We start from the raw sequence: 16,502 nt of genomic DNA on the forward strand, positions 1-16,502 counted from the left end.
AGCGGTTTATTTATTTACCTTGCACATGAGAGGTTGTAACTGTTGTTCATCTGGTAGAGGTGGTGGTAGTTGTTCTTGAACAACTTCGGGTCTTGTTTCAGTTGCTTCCATTCGGAAGAGAGAAACTAGAGTGATAACTGAAAATGGTTGTGATGATAAAATGCTAAGAATAATGCTTAAAAGGTTTTGAAATATAAAAGTTGATGAATATTGGGAGGGGAATATAGTGGAGATAGAGTCCCATTGCATAGAAATTCCTAGATCTTTCGAGAACAAGAAAAATCTATCATTAGAATTACTAATGTTTTAAATTGGGTAAAGATATATATTCAGTGTCATTCGATTTTATTTAATACGTATCATCAACTAGTACAAAGAAGCTTATCAAAATAGCATCAGATGCTTCATCACTTTTTTTACATCTTTTGCGAGTCACAATCAGCCCCAGATATAGAGCAAAGGCTAATGCATTTAAAGTTTCATCCATAGTCACATACATAATTAGTAATTCGCTTCGTTACGTGTTAGGATACAGGTTCGTGAACCGTGATTCATACACTTAATGTTGTTCAGGTCAGCAAAGAAAACTTAAGACAAATTAAACAATCGAAGTTCCAACTAAATCAAATTAATTTTTAAAAAGAGGAGATGGAAACCATTAGGGTCCTGGGACTTGTAAATTTTCACACTAAATAAAGCTTTGTGAACTTCCTAAGGAAAGATATTTGGGAAGGTAGTAATAGTATTAAGATTTGGAAAAATATTACGAGTAGAGCTCGTAATAGAAATCAAAGATATATTGTTTAAACATATCTTCCTTATAAATCTATTCACCTTTCGAGTTTTTAATGACTATAATTTTGTTACAATGTCTTCTCACAAGAGTAGATTGGTGAAAATAACGAGTGTTGTTGTCTCTCAAGTTGATCTATTTGTTCATGACTTGTTGAAATTGATAATTTTTTTTTTATTGAATGATTTGACGATATTTATCTGAAAGTTTAACTTTTAGATTGAGAAAATTATCATTAGAGTCATCCTGAAGAATCCTATTAACCCTTTTCAAACTTCTTATCTTGAAAATATTCCCAATAACATATATGTTCCAATATTTTAGATTAATAATGGTTGGGTTCACATTTTTTCCCCAATCAACCATAGAAATCCAAAAGTTTCTCATTTTGATTATCAAAATCCAGATGGTCAAGTCAAGAACAAAGGGATTTTAAGTAGTTATGAGAGGGACATTAGTGATGTCTGGTTGTGGTTGGAGTCAAAGGCCATTATGATCATAATTTAAAAGAGGGAATTTGATAAGTGAACTAGTTAAGAATAGATATTGCTAAGCAAAGTTGCAAACAACCTGATCAAGCCTTTCCCTAAGACTGCCAATATTGAATGAATGGTTTATTTTAAGAGTATTTTATTAAAGTAAAATGAATACACATTTTAGAATCTTACAAAGAAACAACCGTCAAACACCCTTCTACACCAAAACATTCTACCGAAACTAAAACATAGTTGAAACCAATATAAAAAAACCCATAGAACTTGTTCCCTTTATATCGTGGAGCAGAGTATCAAAACCAAAGAGTAAAAATTGTGAACAATAACTGAAAAAAGCCCTCTGTTTGTTCTGTTTTCTTTTCAGATTCGATATTTTTAGCTATGAACACACTTGTTTACAACACCACTCTCACCTTCAGCTGCAGACACAGATATGAGCTTCTCAGTCTACAAGGGAAAGACAACAACATGCTTAAGTTTATCAGCTACAGACTCATAAGAGCATAACAAAAGACAAATATTTCTCGCAACTAAGTGATGTAAAGATTTTTAAGGTAAAATTGTGTTGATTAGAATAAATCAAAGAATTTATTATTATGTGTTACAATAATCATCATAATTTGATGATTTCTTTGATTCTATGTTTGCTAAAAACATGACTTTCACTTTACATCAAAGTGAACGCAACGTAGTACTAATTTATACACGTATACAACTTCATTAATCGAATTCTAGCTGCTTATATCTACCTCTACAAGACTATAACAAAAAAGTAGCAAAGTAAGTACATACAAATAATGTTCCTTCGCTATATAGTTGGGGAAAAATAAATAAGGAACTTTGACAAAAAGAATCTAAAAGTTCTCTTTGTGAAACTCAAATTTAGTGTTGGTTTTCCTTGAAAAATCCAGAGAAAGTCTTTTAAGTTCTCCAACCAATCCAGGTATCCCACAGTAAAATACACCTGAAAATTATTAAATATAATGAAAATTAATAAGTTAATCAATATGTACTATATGAAGGTACAAACTTTTAACAATTGAATTAAGTGCAACATTAATAATGCATCAGTTCCAAACTAACAGTCATGAAATTAAGAAAAACAATAACTTGACTAACGTTTTGCTACATTAAACCCTATTCATTAATAAATATATTTTTGAAAATGTCTTTGAGAAAAAGACTTGGATCTCCTAAAATAACTGTACCGTGCAATATATATGTGGAAACAATTAGATTTTAGATAGATAAGTTTCCTCATATATATTGCACCATGTAGTTATTGTAGGGGATCCATACACATTTGATTAATGAAAAGTTGCAATAAAAACATGTTTAGTATAATTAGTGAAGCTAAAATTGGAAAGATATAATTGATGATGCATTAAAATGACAAAACGACACTTAATTTAAAATGGACGAACGAAGTACTTACCAACAGTTTTGCCAGGGTGTTTCAAAGCTGTTTGTTTAAAGACAGTACGCCAATTTGGTTTTGCAAAATGTGTTTTAACCCTTGTCCCTGAAACAATATCCACGCCACTTTTGGCATGATGAAGAGACTGAAGCATTGTGATCAAAGCTGATCTAGCATCTCCTTCTTCATACACACTTGTGCAGTAATTATGAAGCTCGATTATTCGATCTTTGTCATACTCTGCAACTTCATCCATCACACCTTTAAACCATTCAAATGAACCTTGCTCACGAGTGACCCAATAGAAATAAGCTCTGTTTGTGGCAAAAGGTTTTCTTTTGTTGTTTTTAACACCACTTTCTACCACTCCTTGTTCTATGTCTTTTTGTTGTTTCATGTTGTTTAGCACATCCTTCAGTATGCTAATTAAAGGGGTTGCACCAATTCCTAAACCCACCAAAAGGATTACTTCGTAGTCTTTATAGTCTTGTGCTGGAGCTCCATAAGGACCATCAATCAATAGCTTTGGCATCCTGCATTTTCATTTCATTTTCATTAGAACTAATAAACAATTATTGGAATAAGCACTGGTCCATCAGTGAGGAGAGTGTCGAGTGGACCGGTTATTGTTAGTATTCCAGTATTGTTTTAAAAATCGGATTGGAGATCGAACGTGACGCTTCCAGGGCATGATTAAATCGATATTGAACCATGGTTGAACCGATTGAACCATAAATAAATAAAAAATAAATAAAAATCTAAAAATATCTTTTTGGAAAGAAAAAAAAAAACTAACGAGGTGCATTTATATTGTGGTTCAAATCAGTTCTGAAAGACTCAGAATCGACTGGGGTTGAATCAACCGACTGGTTGGTTCTCGGTTAGGTCGGTATGGTTCTGAAAACACTGTATTCAAGTCTAAGGGCTTCTTTGAATTGATTTATTTAAGTTTATCTACCGATAAACGTAGTTGTGAGACCGTTTAAGAGAGTTGTAGAAATAGTTTATAACATGTTCATAAAGCATTTTCCTTTTATTTTCATAAACTCTTCACGATGACTACTGAAAATAATTTATAATTGATGAAAACGGTTTTTCATGACATTTTTTTTTTAAATTCCCCGCATAAATCAATAGCCAAGATAGCTAGCTAACCTTGGTATGTTGTTGCCTTGTAACATATCAGCTCGTAGAAGACCACTTTGGTCACCACTTGCTGGTTGACATGCCTGCATCAAATCATGTGGATGAATATAGTCAGCATTCACATAATGAACGTATATCTGAGAAAATGTGTAACACTATAGCTTACAACATTAGCCTTGAATTTCACCCAATTAAAAAAATTGGTTGCGTGTGCAAAATTTATATATACCTTGGCGAAAACAGCCTTGAGTTGTGATGTCCAGTCACCTGAAGTCCTAATGTGAACGCTCACATAATCATCTCCAGGGGCTGATGTAATAGAGAAAGGATGCCTATAAAATACAACACAACAAACATCGTTAATTTTTGCGTAAACATTATGGTAATAGCAATGATTAATTAATAAACATTTATAACAACATGACTTTTCATTTACCATTGAAATGGAGAGACATCTGCACAATTAACAAAAATATATTGTCCACTATGGTACTTAAATCCTTGTGGTTTGGACATATGCAAGGCCAACACGTTTCCAGGGTACACTGCGACCTGTAAATAAAAAGAAAAAAAAAAAAGAGTTAGAAAGTTAATATATAGTATATTTGTAATGCATGCCATTATTAGGAAATAAAAAATTAGATTCCAAAAAAAAAAAAAATCTTCATAATTGATGTACCTTTAAAATCTTGACACTTTTGTTGCCAGACCTAAAAGCACGAAGAAGTCGCTCGCATGCGTATATTATCATAGGAACGGCAAGATACATCCAAGTCTGTATTTAGACAACAATAGTACGAAACTCAAATTAAAGGACCAATAGTGTAATTAAATAATTATAATAATAAAATAAAAAGAGATTTTGCATGCATACCGTTTTCTTGTACCATTTCTTGGAGAGGTATAAGTAGTATCCATGAACAATAAGAAGTGCATATACAATGACAAATAGATGATGAGAGTACCAAAAGGCATTGAAGCCAGTGAGTTTCTTCAAAGGTTTAGGGAGCTTTAGCCTGTTTCGTCTGAACCAAGGTTGGGCCAAAGTAAAAGCTATAGCCATAAGCACTATTATGACTATCCCAGTCCAACCTTCAGTACCTTTTACAAACCACCAATAGTTGTTGGGCCTCTCATCCCCAAAAAATGGCTTCATGGGCACATATTCTGCATCCGTTGCATGTAATAGTCTTGGGAAATCACATGTTAAATGCGAAATAGCATGCAATGCTACACCAATTGCAATTCCAAAAGCTATCACCTAAACAAATACATAGATGCAATATTAAAATCAGTAGCTAATTAAAATAAGAAACTGAAATAATTGAAATAAACAAAATAAGACTTAATTGTCAATTTATTTCCTGAAATTGTAGAAGTCAAACCAGGTCTTTTCAAATATAAGAACACCAACACAATCGCTTTAGATTTCTAAAACAATAAAGTTTTTACTTCATAAAAAATATTCATATTCTACTGTTTTCAAAACTAAAATTAATAAAAACACATCCAAAATTAATATTATCTCAACACATATTATATTATCAATAAAAAAGAAATATTACACAAAATTGCTTACATTAATTTAATAAATGATATATATTCTTCTATTGTGATAAAATGATTTGATATTTTAAAATGTCTAAAAAAAAATTGATAAATTTTTTAATAATTTTATTAAAATACTATTATAAATTTTAAAATGTCTCAACTTAAAATTCGGATTAGGCTTTCATATGTGTTTGGTCTGTCCAAAGTCCCACAATTACTTAAAGCAATAATATTATAACTTTACCTTGTGAAAGTTGATGTTATCATCAAAGGGAACAGCTCCTCCTAATTTGGTCCTGGTCCGCAACCAAGTGATAGTGTTTCTACAAACAGGTAACAAAATTAAAGCCATGTTGAACTTGAGGGTCTCAGCAGCACCTTTTGCTGTTGTGACACAATATCCCATGACATGAAACACGGCACGATTCTTGTACTGAATGAATTTCCATGTGAATAGGGCAGCACAAATGGAAAGCCAAAGGGCTACAACCCAAAGTCGTTTCCAATTGTCCTCAATGAAGTAGGTCAATGATCGATAGCCACGTTTGAAAGGGTTGTGCTCTTTGGTAGGGACTAGTCTCTGGCTCAACATTTGACTCATAACTCGGCTATCTGTGTGCATGTGGGCTGATTGTGCTGGAGCTTGCAATAGAAGCATTTCCAAGTTGTGTAACTGCACATGCACATGATTAATTCCACTTAGAGAAAATTAACAATTTGAAAATAATATATACATGCCTCAAACAAAAGAACTTTATATAATGGTTGATTAATAATAATTTAACACTTCTTAACTAAGGGAAATAGACATTGATAATCTAATGTTCGGTGGAAGGTCTAGGTAAATTCTAATCAATAAATTCTAATCAATGATAGTTTAAATCAGGATTCTAAGTCAAATTTTATGTTACAATTTGTCATTAAATATAGTTCATTAAAGACTTAAATCACCAATTTGATTAAAAATTAAACTTTTGAGTAAAATAAATAAATGGTTTAGTCATAAATTAAACAATAAGCATATTTTTATTAAACTTATATTCGATGCAAATTTATTTATGTATAGTTTTTGCATCCTTGACATTTGATTTTATTAGTATTACTATTCCTTTTAGAATACTCTCATTTTTTGTTTACATCCCTTAACCACTAATCTAGTTAGAATTAAATTAGCTTGTTATATGGAAAATGATAAGTTGATGAACTTAAAAGAGAGTTAACATCGATTTATATTCTAATTCTTCCATTACCAAGGCAAAATGTTGCGCTGTTTATTATATGGACGACCGCATGTAATTTACGTGTAAAAAGAACACAAATTGAAATTCATGATCTTTGCCCAAATACGATTCATGTTATGGTTACGTATATTATGTCTTATGTGGGCCAGTTCAAAGGAAGCCTTATAGGTCCAATTCATACAGGGGCAATTTAAATGCCATTTCAAAGCTTAACTTAATTTGTTTGAAATTTAAAAATAAAACACAAACCTCAATAAATCCAAGGTTGTCTGGATCCAACTCCTCCATGATAAGAGCAGCGTATTCTTCTGCGCGTTCTTGCAATTTTGACAGCTTGTTAGCAGAAGCACTTAAGGTAATAATCTGTAAAGTACATCATAAAACAACCATTATTACATGTAAGCAAATTTGAATGCATTACCAGTTACAAAGTACTCTATATGTATAACTTGTCCAATAGGTCAAGTAATTAAGTATAGTTTTTTATTTATTGATTGATATTCACTTTTTATAAAAGTTTTATCTCTTGTTCAATACACCATTTCATGTCCAATTTTATTAAGCTTAGGGTGTTGTGTGTATATAAATCTTGGACGATGCAATCCAATAAGCTCTGATTTAGATTTTATAATAATAAAGACAGAATTAAATATCTTAATTTTTTTTTTGTGATAGAAAAATTAAATAACTTTTCACAACGTCAAAAGCATAATATAAAATAAAATATTATTATTATAAGAGCGAAGTCATCACCTCTCTAACTTCATCTTCGGAAATTCTTCCGTCAGCATTCTTGTCCACCCTGGCAGATTTAAAATTATTAATTAGGACAACAATAATTATGAACGGAGTGGGTATCTTACCCAAAAAATAAAGCTTGGAGTGGCTGTAGAACCAATCAAAAATCAATGATGTTGATATAATAAAAAAAACAATATCAATATCAATAATGTTGACATTTGGTTTTTCGTTTTTTTTTTACTAAGATATGTACGCGCATATTGTTTCAGCTGCTAGTTTTCTTGAAATTTTTAAATTGTCAATCTATGTTTTTTCTTTATGGAAAATTGCCAGTCGTTGATTATTTCCATCCTTCCCATTTAAAAATAGAGCCAACCGTTTTTATTCATTTTTTTCTTTACGGTCAATTTGATTATTTCTTCTCCCAACCTAGCCCCACCCCTGACCATTCCACTACATATATTCACAGTAATCGTACAACAAATTTTGTTAAGGGTTGAAGAATTAATAAAATAATTTTAATTTATTAAAAAGTACGTAAGGAAATTAATTAAACAATGTGCATTCAACATTGTCATAAAAAATGTACAACCAACATTTTTATGTAATTTTGTTTATATTTATTTAGGAAGCAAGATTGTCCAATCCTAAAATTGAACTATGTCAACAATACTACTACATATACTTATAATTAATGAAACGTCATTATTTATAAAAATGAAAGAAGTTTGATTTCAACTCTGCAAACCACACTACAAAATATCATCACTTCATTTCTTGATTTGAATTATCTCATTTTTCTAATCAAACATGAAGGATTATTTTATCATCTCATTATTAAAATTTATTAGATTCTATTTGGTTATGAGAGGTTCATAATCCTACATTTTTTCACTTGCTTAGTGTGTGTACCTATCACCATCAGCATTATCATTATTATTATAAGAGATTATTTTTGTGTGAAAAAAGGGCATGTCAATTTCACTTAGTGGTTCCTATACTTTCTCCACTCTAATAATTACTACAATAAGACAATAATGGTACGATGACTCTGATCACATGAAAATATAGCATCCAATGCGGTTCTACTTTTTCTGTCTCGAAGCGAAAAATAAGTATTTAAAAAAACAAAAAGATATCGAAAACTAATTGCTAAGCAAAGCCAAGCACCACCCAACGACCTCTCTATACTTAAAAGGATTTTTTTGTCTTCGCAAAACTGAGCACATTCAATAAAATAAACACCAGAAGGCATAAGCAATGCCAAAGTGAGAACATTAAGTGATTTTTTAATTATTGCAAATCCTAATCAATCATGGACTAGTTTTTTATTAAAATAAAAAGAAACAATTAATTAATAAGGAAAAGGAAATGAAGTTTTCTTACATATCAAAGAAGGTCTGCAGTCTTGAATCAAAGCTCTGATCCGTAATTTGTTCCCAAAATTGAAGCAGTTCATCTTTGGTTATGGAAGCTGATGTTATGCCCCGGCGACGAGACATTGCATCAAATAACTCGCCAGCAAAATCCTTTGACTCGTTCATTCCTAATCCACATTTCCGTATCAACGTTAGATTCACAAATTCAATTAACTTCGTAAGCCATTTCTATTTCCACTAAGTACATCTTTTAGTTTTGAGTATTCATTATTTTCCCTCACCATTTTAACATATACTCCTTTAACAAAATATGAACAAAAAATATACCAGTATATGATTACATGTACTTTAATTAATTCACATAGTGGATAAAAACAATACTATTAAGTACGCTACTAGCTAGGGCTATTTTATTTATTGTTATTATTAGCTAATGCTAACTAGATCTGTCTGTCCTTTTTTGTTAAAAACAATATAAATTTTTAAAAACTATATGATTATTTAAAAAAGACATTGGTTGTTTTATTCGAAACAATCGATAAGTATCTAAATAAAATAGGTTAAATGGATCATAAAATTTGAAGAAGAAAAAAACACAAACTTGATATTCCATCTAAATAACGTGTATGCATATGTATCTGTCTAACTTATAAAAAGATTCTATATTTGATCCGATAAAAATATACATCACATTTAAATAAAATACAAAATTAATTTTTTTTTTTTTTAAAAAAACTATTCAGTGTTTTAGGAAGAAAAAACTACATGTTTGATTTTGTAGTAAATTTGACAAATTTACCGTAACTAATCGTAATTTTACAAAAAAAAATATTTTTTTACTTCTACAAAATCACTATAATTCACCTTGATTTTTTCAATTTTACCTTACTCAAACATAAACATGTCCTTGATAATTCTTCTTTTTATTTTTCTTTTTTCTAAGCTACTTGTTATTTGTAATTATGAATTAACTGAATGTGTCACGGGAGTGGCTAGTGGGAAAAATAATAATGCATGTAAACAAACATACCTATGCACTGGCTAAAGCGCGTTTTAGGCAGTTTTCCATCAACAGCTAACTCATCGAATCGCTTCTCCACTTGAAACCAACCTTGCTCAGCAGTTCCAACGGTTTTGCTCATAAACTTGAGTCCTTTCAGTGCACGAGCAGCACCAGATTTCGCTCTATCCACCCTATCAAACTTCTTCGAAGAAGTCATTCTCTTCAGTTCCTGCGAAACCTGTTTAAGTTTCACGGAAAGCGTCGACGGCCTTTTCTCCAAACGACTTGCGAGTAACGCCGTTTCAGAGTCTCCACCTCGAATATTTTGGACCGAAACGGTGTCGTCTCGAACATCCAATGTTATCTCCACGAAATCCTCCTCTTCATCTTTGAATCTCGCGCTTTTCTTACTACTCTTTTTGTTCGAAACTAACGGCCCACTTAAAGGCCCGCTTAGAGATCCACTGAAGCCCACTCTCGTGCTTCTGCTTCCCGTACTCTCTGTTTCCGACCATGATTCTTGATGATTCTCTAATTGAATCTCCATCATCAATTAATCAATCAATCAATCTATTGATTAATTAATGAAGCAAATGAAAAACTATATATCTAGCAAGAGAGATTATGATTTTTGATTATGAATAAATATTTGATTTGATATAGTAAGTAGCTAGGTGTATGTTTTTTTGTGTTGAAGTTTGAAGAGAGATGAAAAAAATGAGAAGGGAAGGAAAAATAATACAAATGAATATATAGAGGGAGAAATGAGTGATGATATTATGATTGAGTATGGTTGGATCAAATAACAGAGAGAGGGGGTGAGACGAGTCAAAGATGGGGGTACAATATTATAATGTGATGCATGTGGACAAATTTGGCATTGGGCGCGTTGTTGACGCGCGTGCAAAGAGTTGTTGGAGTTTGTTTGAAAGCCCCCTACGACTGAAGAAGAATGGATAGTGGTTTGATCAAACCACTAAAGAAGGGAGGGGATATGATATTTCTTCTTTGTTCCTTCTATCACTTATTGACTTTATTGTTTTTTGGCTCAAGTGGTACTAATACATCTGTAAAGCACTACAATTTGAAGAAATATAACCACAAATAGAATGATGCACCTAGTGAGAACACAAAATGGTTATAAGATTGATATATAATGTGTGCCACTCTATTCCCTTATATTAACCACTCAATCAATTCCCAATAAGGCAGCAAATATTTGATGTGGTTTAGGATCGCCTTATCTATACACAAGTGAGAAGAGGATGATGGCGTATAGTAATCAAAGTGATGCACTAGTCTAACAAGTTTCTATCTTTCTATTTATTTTTTTCAATATCATTTTGATGTTGGCCGAAACAACCCAAATGAGGACTTGTTTGTGTTCTATAAGTGTTTCCAATTTTCATTTAAGAATAATATAAGCATTTCTCTTACAACTACCGATCGATCATATGACAATTTTCGGTTCCACAACCGTATGATCAATGCAAAGGATTCGGATTAACTCGAGTGAATTGAGTCTTCCCTTCATTTACCACTTTATTTTATAATTTAAAATATTGAATTTAAATTTAATCATTTGATGAAAATCAGATAATTATCGATTGTGATTGTCAGCAACAGTCAACCAAGATCTATGTCATATTTATGAATAACAACGAAAATAACCTTTTCGTATTTAAATAATTTTTATAATAATTTAATTAATATACAATGTTATTGTAAAAAGTTTTATATTATCAATTAATCACATTAATATCCGTTAAATTAATTAAAATGTTTGATTTTAATCATAATTATGTATTTCTAAAATTGTGTTCGTTAATGGTTACAATATATTGACAGTGCCAGACTTTTGGCATTGACAAAGCACAACAAATAATTTTTTTATAAATGTTGATTTTGTTTTCTAAAATTTAATAATAGCTGGACAAAGACAAGCATATTTTTACACCGTAAAACTAATTGAAAACTAATAAACGAAGATTTGTGATGGGTGTGATACCTGCAAACACTTTGATATACAAGTCAATGTGAAATTTAGTAGATCTAAGGCCAGGTGTTGTGATAGAAAATCGTACACCTTACTTTGTCGTATGAATGTCGTTTTATATATGATATGAGACACATCTATTGAAATGACTCTTACGAGCATTGAAAACATAATGGATTTAGGAACAAAGTTATGTGTATTTTATTTTGATTTAGAGATAACAAGTGACGACTTAATATATGTAAGATTGGATCTTAAATATTCGACAAATTAGACGTTGACTTAGTTTGAAGTAAATATTCACAAATTATTTGAAGTTGATTACAAACTCATTCATGTGTTTATCTTGTTTTGATTTTTTTATTTTTTTATTTCACAATTGTTTCAAAATCATTAGCCAACACTTGTGAATTAACAAAGTCGCAAAATATAGAGATATAGGCGAATTAAATTTAACAAATTTTTAATCAATATCAAGATAACTATAAAGTTTCGCAAAAATTAAACACCCTTAGATATAACCTTTGCAAGGTATTTGTCTGGCCAAATGTATTTATTCTTTCAAAATACATATATTGTAGATAGAAGCACTACACTATTTAGCCAAGTCTAAATCCCCTCAAGTATTGAGGGATCATTTGTCATCCATAATATCTTTTTAGTTCTGTAAATGGTGTTTGTGAGAATTGTTGATTATAGAAATAAAGAAATCAACTATGGACAAACTTTACTATTAAAAATATAATATATACACAAAATTCATTTAATTTAGAAAATAATTAACTTTTGTTTATTTTTGTTGTGTCTCTTTTATACGGTATAAATTATGTAATTGTTGAAGGAATATTAATAATATGATAATTGAATGTCACGTGACATCAACATCTCACCAGACACGTTATTTCAATAATGTCGTATAATTATTTATTTCTAGTGTCATTTTTTTTTATTGATAGTAACTCGGGTGACAAAAATAAAATAAAAAATATAATATTTTAATTACAAAAATTATTATTTTTTTATAAAATTATATTTCGCTCATATATACTACATATCAAATATGGTACTTATACCGAAAAAATCAAATCACATAATTCATAATAAAAAATGTAATTTTATTTAGAAATATTTCTTAAATCTTAAAATATTTGTTTTCTTTTGGACTACTATCTCCTCACTTTCAATTTTTTAATAATAATTTAAACCAAGTAGCTGTAGAGATATCACATCGATATTCTCGAAGTGGAGTAAAAATTTGAGAATCCTAACTATACAATTAATAATTATAAATCGATCACTTTTGATAAATATTATATTCACGCGATCTAATCTCGACTAGCTAGTTAATGAGTCCGAAAAAAAAAAAGCTAGTTACTTTATATTATAATTTAAATGGTCATTTTTTTCTTAAAAAAATACTATTTCCATTTATTTAGTTTTCATTTTAAAAATAAATAAATTTTATTACATTTAAATCATCCTTCTGTCTTCTATAATGTTTTGAAATTAATAATTATTCATTGTTAATGTAATAAATTCCCAATAAATATATAAAAAATATGTTAGACTTGATAAATCGACATTTATATATATATATATATATATATATATTATCAATATTGTTATTTATTAATTTTTTTTATGTTTATTATTATAGTAGTCATCTTTATATAAAAAGGTTTAGTTTAATTTATTTAAAAAAAATTAAAATATCATATTTAAATGCTTTAATGTTGAATAAATTTTTAAAAAGGTCAAACAAAAAAAAAATCTAACATACACCATAGACAAGACTCAAAATACAAAAATTAATTATAGGTTGAATTTAGATCTTTTAAATCGGACATATTCACACCCCTATTTGGAGGTTATAATTGTCTAACAAATAAAAAAACTTTTGCACTCATAATGTAAATAAATCAAATTACAATATTTTTAACTATTTATTATATTATTCAATATATTTATCTTTAAAAAATAAAAAATATTATTCTCTTCATTCCAAAATAACCGCCATATTTAACTATTTCACATAGATTAAAAAACGGTGTAGAAAAAGAAAATGAATAATAATTTTATTCAATAAATTCTTATTAATCATTGGCATATTTACCTTGTAATAAATAAAAAATAACAATAATAACTTTAGAATAATTATTAATTAAATAATATAATTAAAAAATTAAAATGAAGTTAAAATTGAAAATGACACTCTTTTTTAGACGCGTTATAATTAACTAAAGAGTATTAACAAAAGGAAAATTATAATATAAATATGCCAATGAATTTTGAAAATATACAAATAAAAGTAACAACAGAATACTTCCCTACATTGAGTAAAAATAACAACTATAAATGCACTACAAGAAATTTTCCTGGAAAGCAGCTTCATAAAAAAGCTCCTCCTTTTCACACCGCTGAGTTTTCTTCAATAATTCAATTCTCTCTTTTGTGGTCGTTTGAATAATGGTTTGAACACAAGGTTTCAAACCATGAGAAGTTTTCTTTTCACTAAATGTTTACAACAACTTGTATGTATAGTCGAAAATATATTATAAGCAAGCACAGTACTAATGACTGTGTCAATAAACAATAAACAATAAACTAATTTGGACCATATGTACATGTTATTTTTAATAAATAATTGATTTAAAAGTTGTTTTTGCTCTTACATTTTTTGTCTATTTATAATTTATTAAAAAAAAAATTTATGAAAAAATATTTATAATATCGTAAATATATCTACAAAAATTTATTTAAATATATAAAAAATACACATAAATTAATATAAAAATAGAGATAAACAATAAAAACATTTTTTTTATCTTAAAACTCGATAAATTTTATATAGAGATTTTATATACTCGATAAATTTTAACTTAAAATATAAAATGTTAAATTTAGTATTTATAAAAGAAAACAAATTGATAAAAAGAAAAATAAAACCGAAGAATGAATATTAAAGTGAACAAGATGCACCCTATGAGAATGTATTTTTATATCGTCTAATTATAAATTTATCAATCAACTCAAACCATAATACTACCAATTACCAAACACTTTATGAGTTTGTAACATATCCGCTGACCATGATAGATAAAAGTCAAGTATTGCTTTGACTTTTCTTTCCGCGTGGGAAATTATTTCAACCCTACCCTGATTCCCTCCGTCATGATGGCCCCCATCTAACGAGAAAATATAGACACCAAACTTTCCACGTAATTTCCAATCTCAATTTGCCCACCTTTTTCATGTATTTATCTCAACGAAAATTAATAAAACTAGTGAGTTAATTGTTGATGTTATAATAAAATTAATAAAGTGAATAGATTAATTATTATTATAATAATTTATAATTGATCATGTATGTTTATAAAAGAATAATTATTTATTTAATAATTATTATGCTAAATTAAATTCGTGGTTCTTTAACTTAATTTCAGGTAACGTTAGTCTTTTATCTTTTTTTTTTTCCGACTTGGTCCTTTATTTTAATTTTAAGTGACACTTTAATATTTTATGTTTTAAAATTTCAACAATGATATCTTTTTTTATACAAAAATTCAAAAAAAAATTCAATCAAAACTCATAAAATTAATTATATTCTTCAATATAATACAAATTTCATCAAATTCGTAACGTAAATCTTCAAATAAACTCATATTTTCATACTTTATTTGATATTGTTAAGAATAAATGACTAAATCGGAAGAAAAAAAAAAAGATAAAAGACTAAAACGTTACCTGAAATTAAGTTAAGGGACCACATATGTAATTTAACCTAAATATTAATATTATTTACTTTATTTATTAAAAATGAATTATTCACTTTAATTTTAATTAATTAATAATAAAGTGAAAAGTTGTTATTTTGTGCATTATTTTACCGATAAATTTATTTATCTTTTATGGAGACTCAATTACGTATAACTCAATTTGAGGGAAAAAAGTGAAAATAAATAAATAAATATTTGTAAAATATATGGAAGATGTCAAGATGAGGGAAGGTTTTATTTGAATGAACTAAAAAAAGTTGAGGGAAATTTATCTGAACGTGGCAATCTATTAACTTGACGTCATTCTTTAGTGTATAATTAAATAGAAGAAAAGAGAAAACAAAAGACGCATGATCATGAATAATGAAAGTAAGATAAACAACGGTTTTGCAAATGTGTTTATCCTTAAGTTGTCTCATTAGCAGAGGGACAATATATAACTATATATTTCCAACAACCACTGACTCATAATATTGAATGTTTTATTATCGTAAGAGTTTGCTATTAATTAGAAACTTCTGAACTGAAAACGACGGAAACAAAAGAAGCCTGACGTAGAACGCAACCGTTAAGAGTAGAGCTAGCTGTATGGGACTGGGAGGCGATAGTCCTCAAATAAAAAATAAGTATAAAACCAAATTGTCGCATGCATGTACCAAAGTTAATTGATTAAACAATTATTCCGACCTTTGAAAGTATAACACCTTATCATAAGTCTTAAATTAATATTGTTAAATTAGATATCATGTATCAGTTGAAATTTTATATCTAGTAAGTGTATTTAGATTTTTAGAAATTTATTGATGGGAGGTGAAATTATTGTTCTAAAATTCGTTTTGATTTTTTTAAGCGGTCTACTTCTTCACTTTAATCTCTTTTTGAAATATTTGTTTAAATATTGAGATTACGTGTGTCGAGAAAAGTAGAAAAAAATGAATGAGACTCGTAAAAAATTTAAAGTGAGG

At 28.9% G+C, this 16,502-nt stretch overlaps 2 protein-coding genes across 2 annotated transcripts in view; both read right to left on the reverse strand.

The window, feature by feature from the left end:
* The window catches only part of LOC101499471 (uncharacterized), a 2,520-nt gene extending 2,208 nt beyond the window's left edge, over positions 1-312 (reverse strand). The window contains exon 1 of the mRNA XM_004494544.4: positions 19-312. Within this exon, the coding sequence (XP_004494601.1) occupies positions 19-249 (231 nt within the window). The 5' untranslated portion in view covers positions 250-312. The remainder of the gene's footprint in view (positions 1-18) is intronic.
* Positions 313-1,856: 1,544 nt separating this feature from the next.
* LOC101499771 (respiratory burst oxidase homolog protein B-like) lies at positions 1,857-10,600 on the reverse strand. Its single transcript, XM_004494545.4, has 12 exons — positions 9,793-10,600; positions 8,770-8,929; positions 7,396-7,444; positions 6,892-7,005; positions 5,646-6,074; positions 4,725-5,111; positions 4,530-4,625; positions 4,287-4,402; positions 4,080-4,182; positions 3,860-3,933; positions 2,723-3,237; positions 1,857-2,251 (listed from the first exon to the last, which is right to left on the reverse strand). Exons 1-12 carry the CDS (start codon positions 10,313-10,315, stop codon positions 2,142-2,144), a joined length of 2,676 nt encoding a protein of 891 aa, XP_004494602.1. The 5' UTR covers positions 10,316-10,600; the 3' UTR covers positions 1,857-2,141.
* Positions 10,601-16,502: the final 5,902 nt, after the last annotated feature.

This window comes from Cicer arietinum, chromosome 3, assembly GCF_000331145.2.
Source record: "Cicer arietinum cultivar CDC Frontier isolate Library 1 chromosome 3, Cicar.CDCFrontier_v2.0, whole genome shotgun sequence".
In the NCBI taxonomy this organism is placed as follows: domain Eukaryota; kingdom Viridiplantae; phylum Streptophyta; class Magnoliopsida; order Fabales; family Fabaceae; genus Cicer; species Cicer arietinum.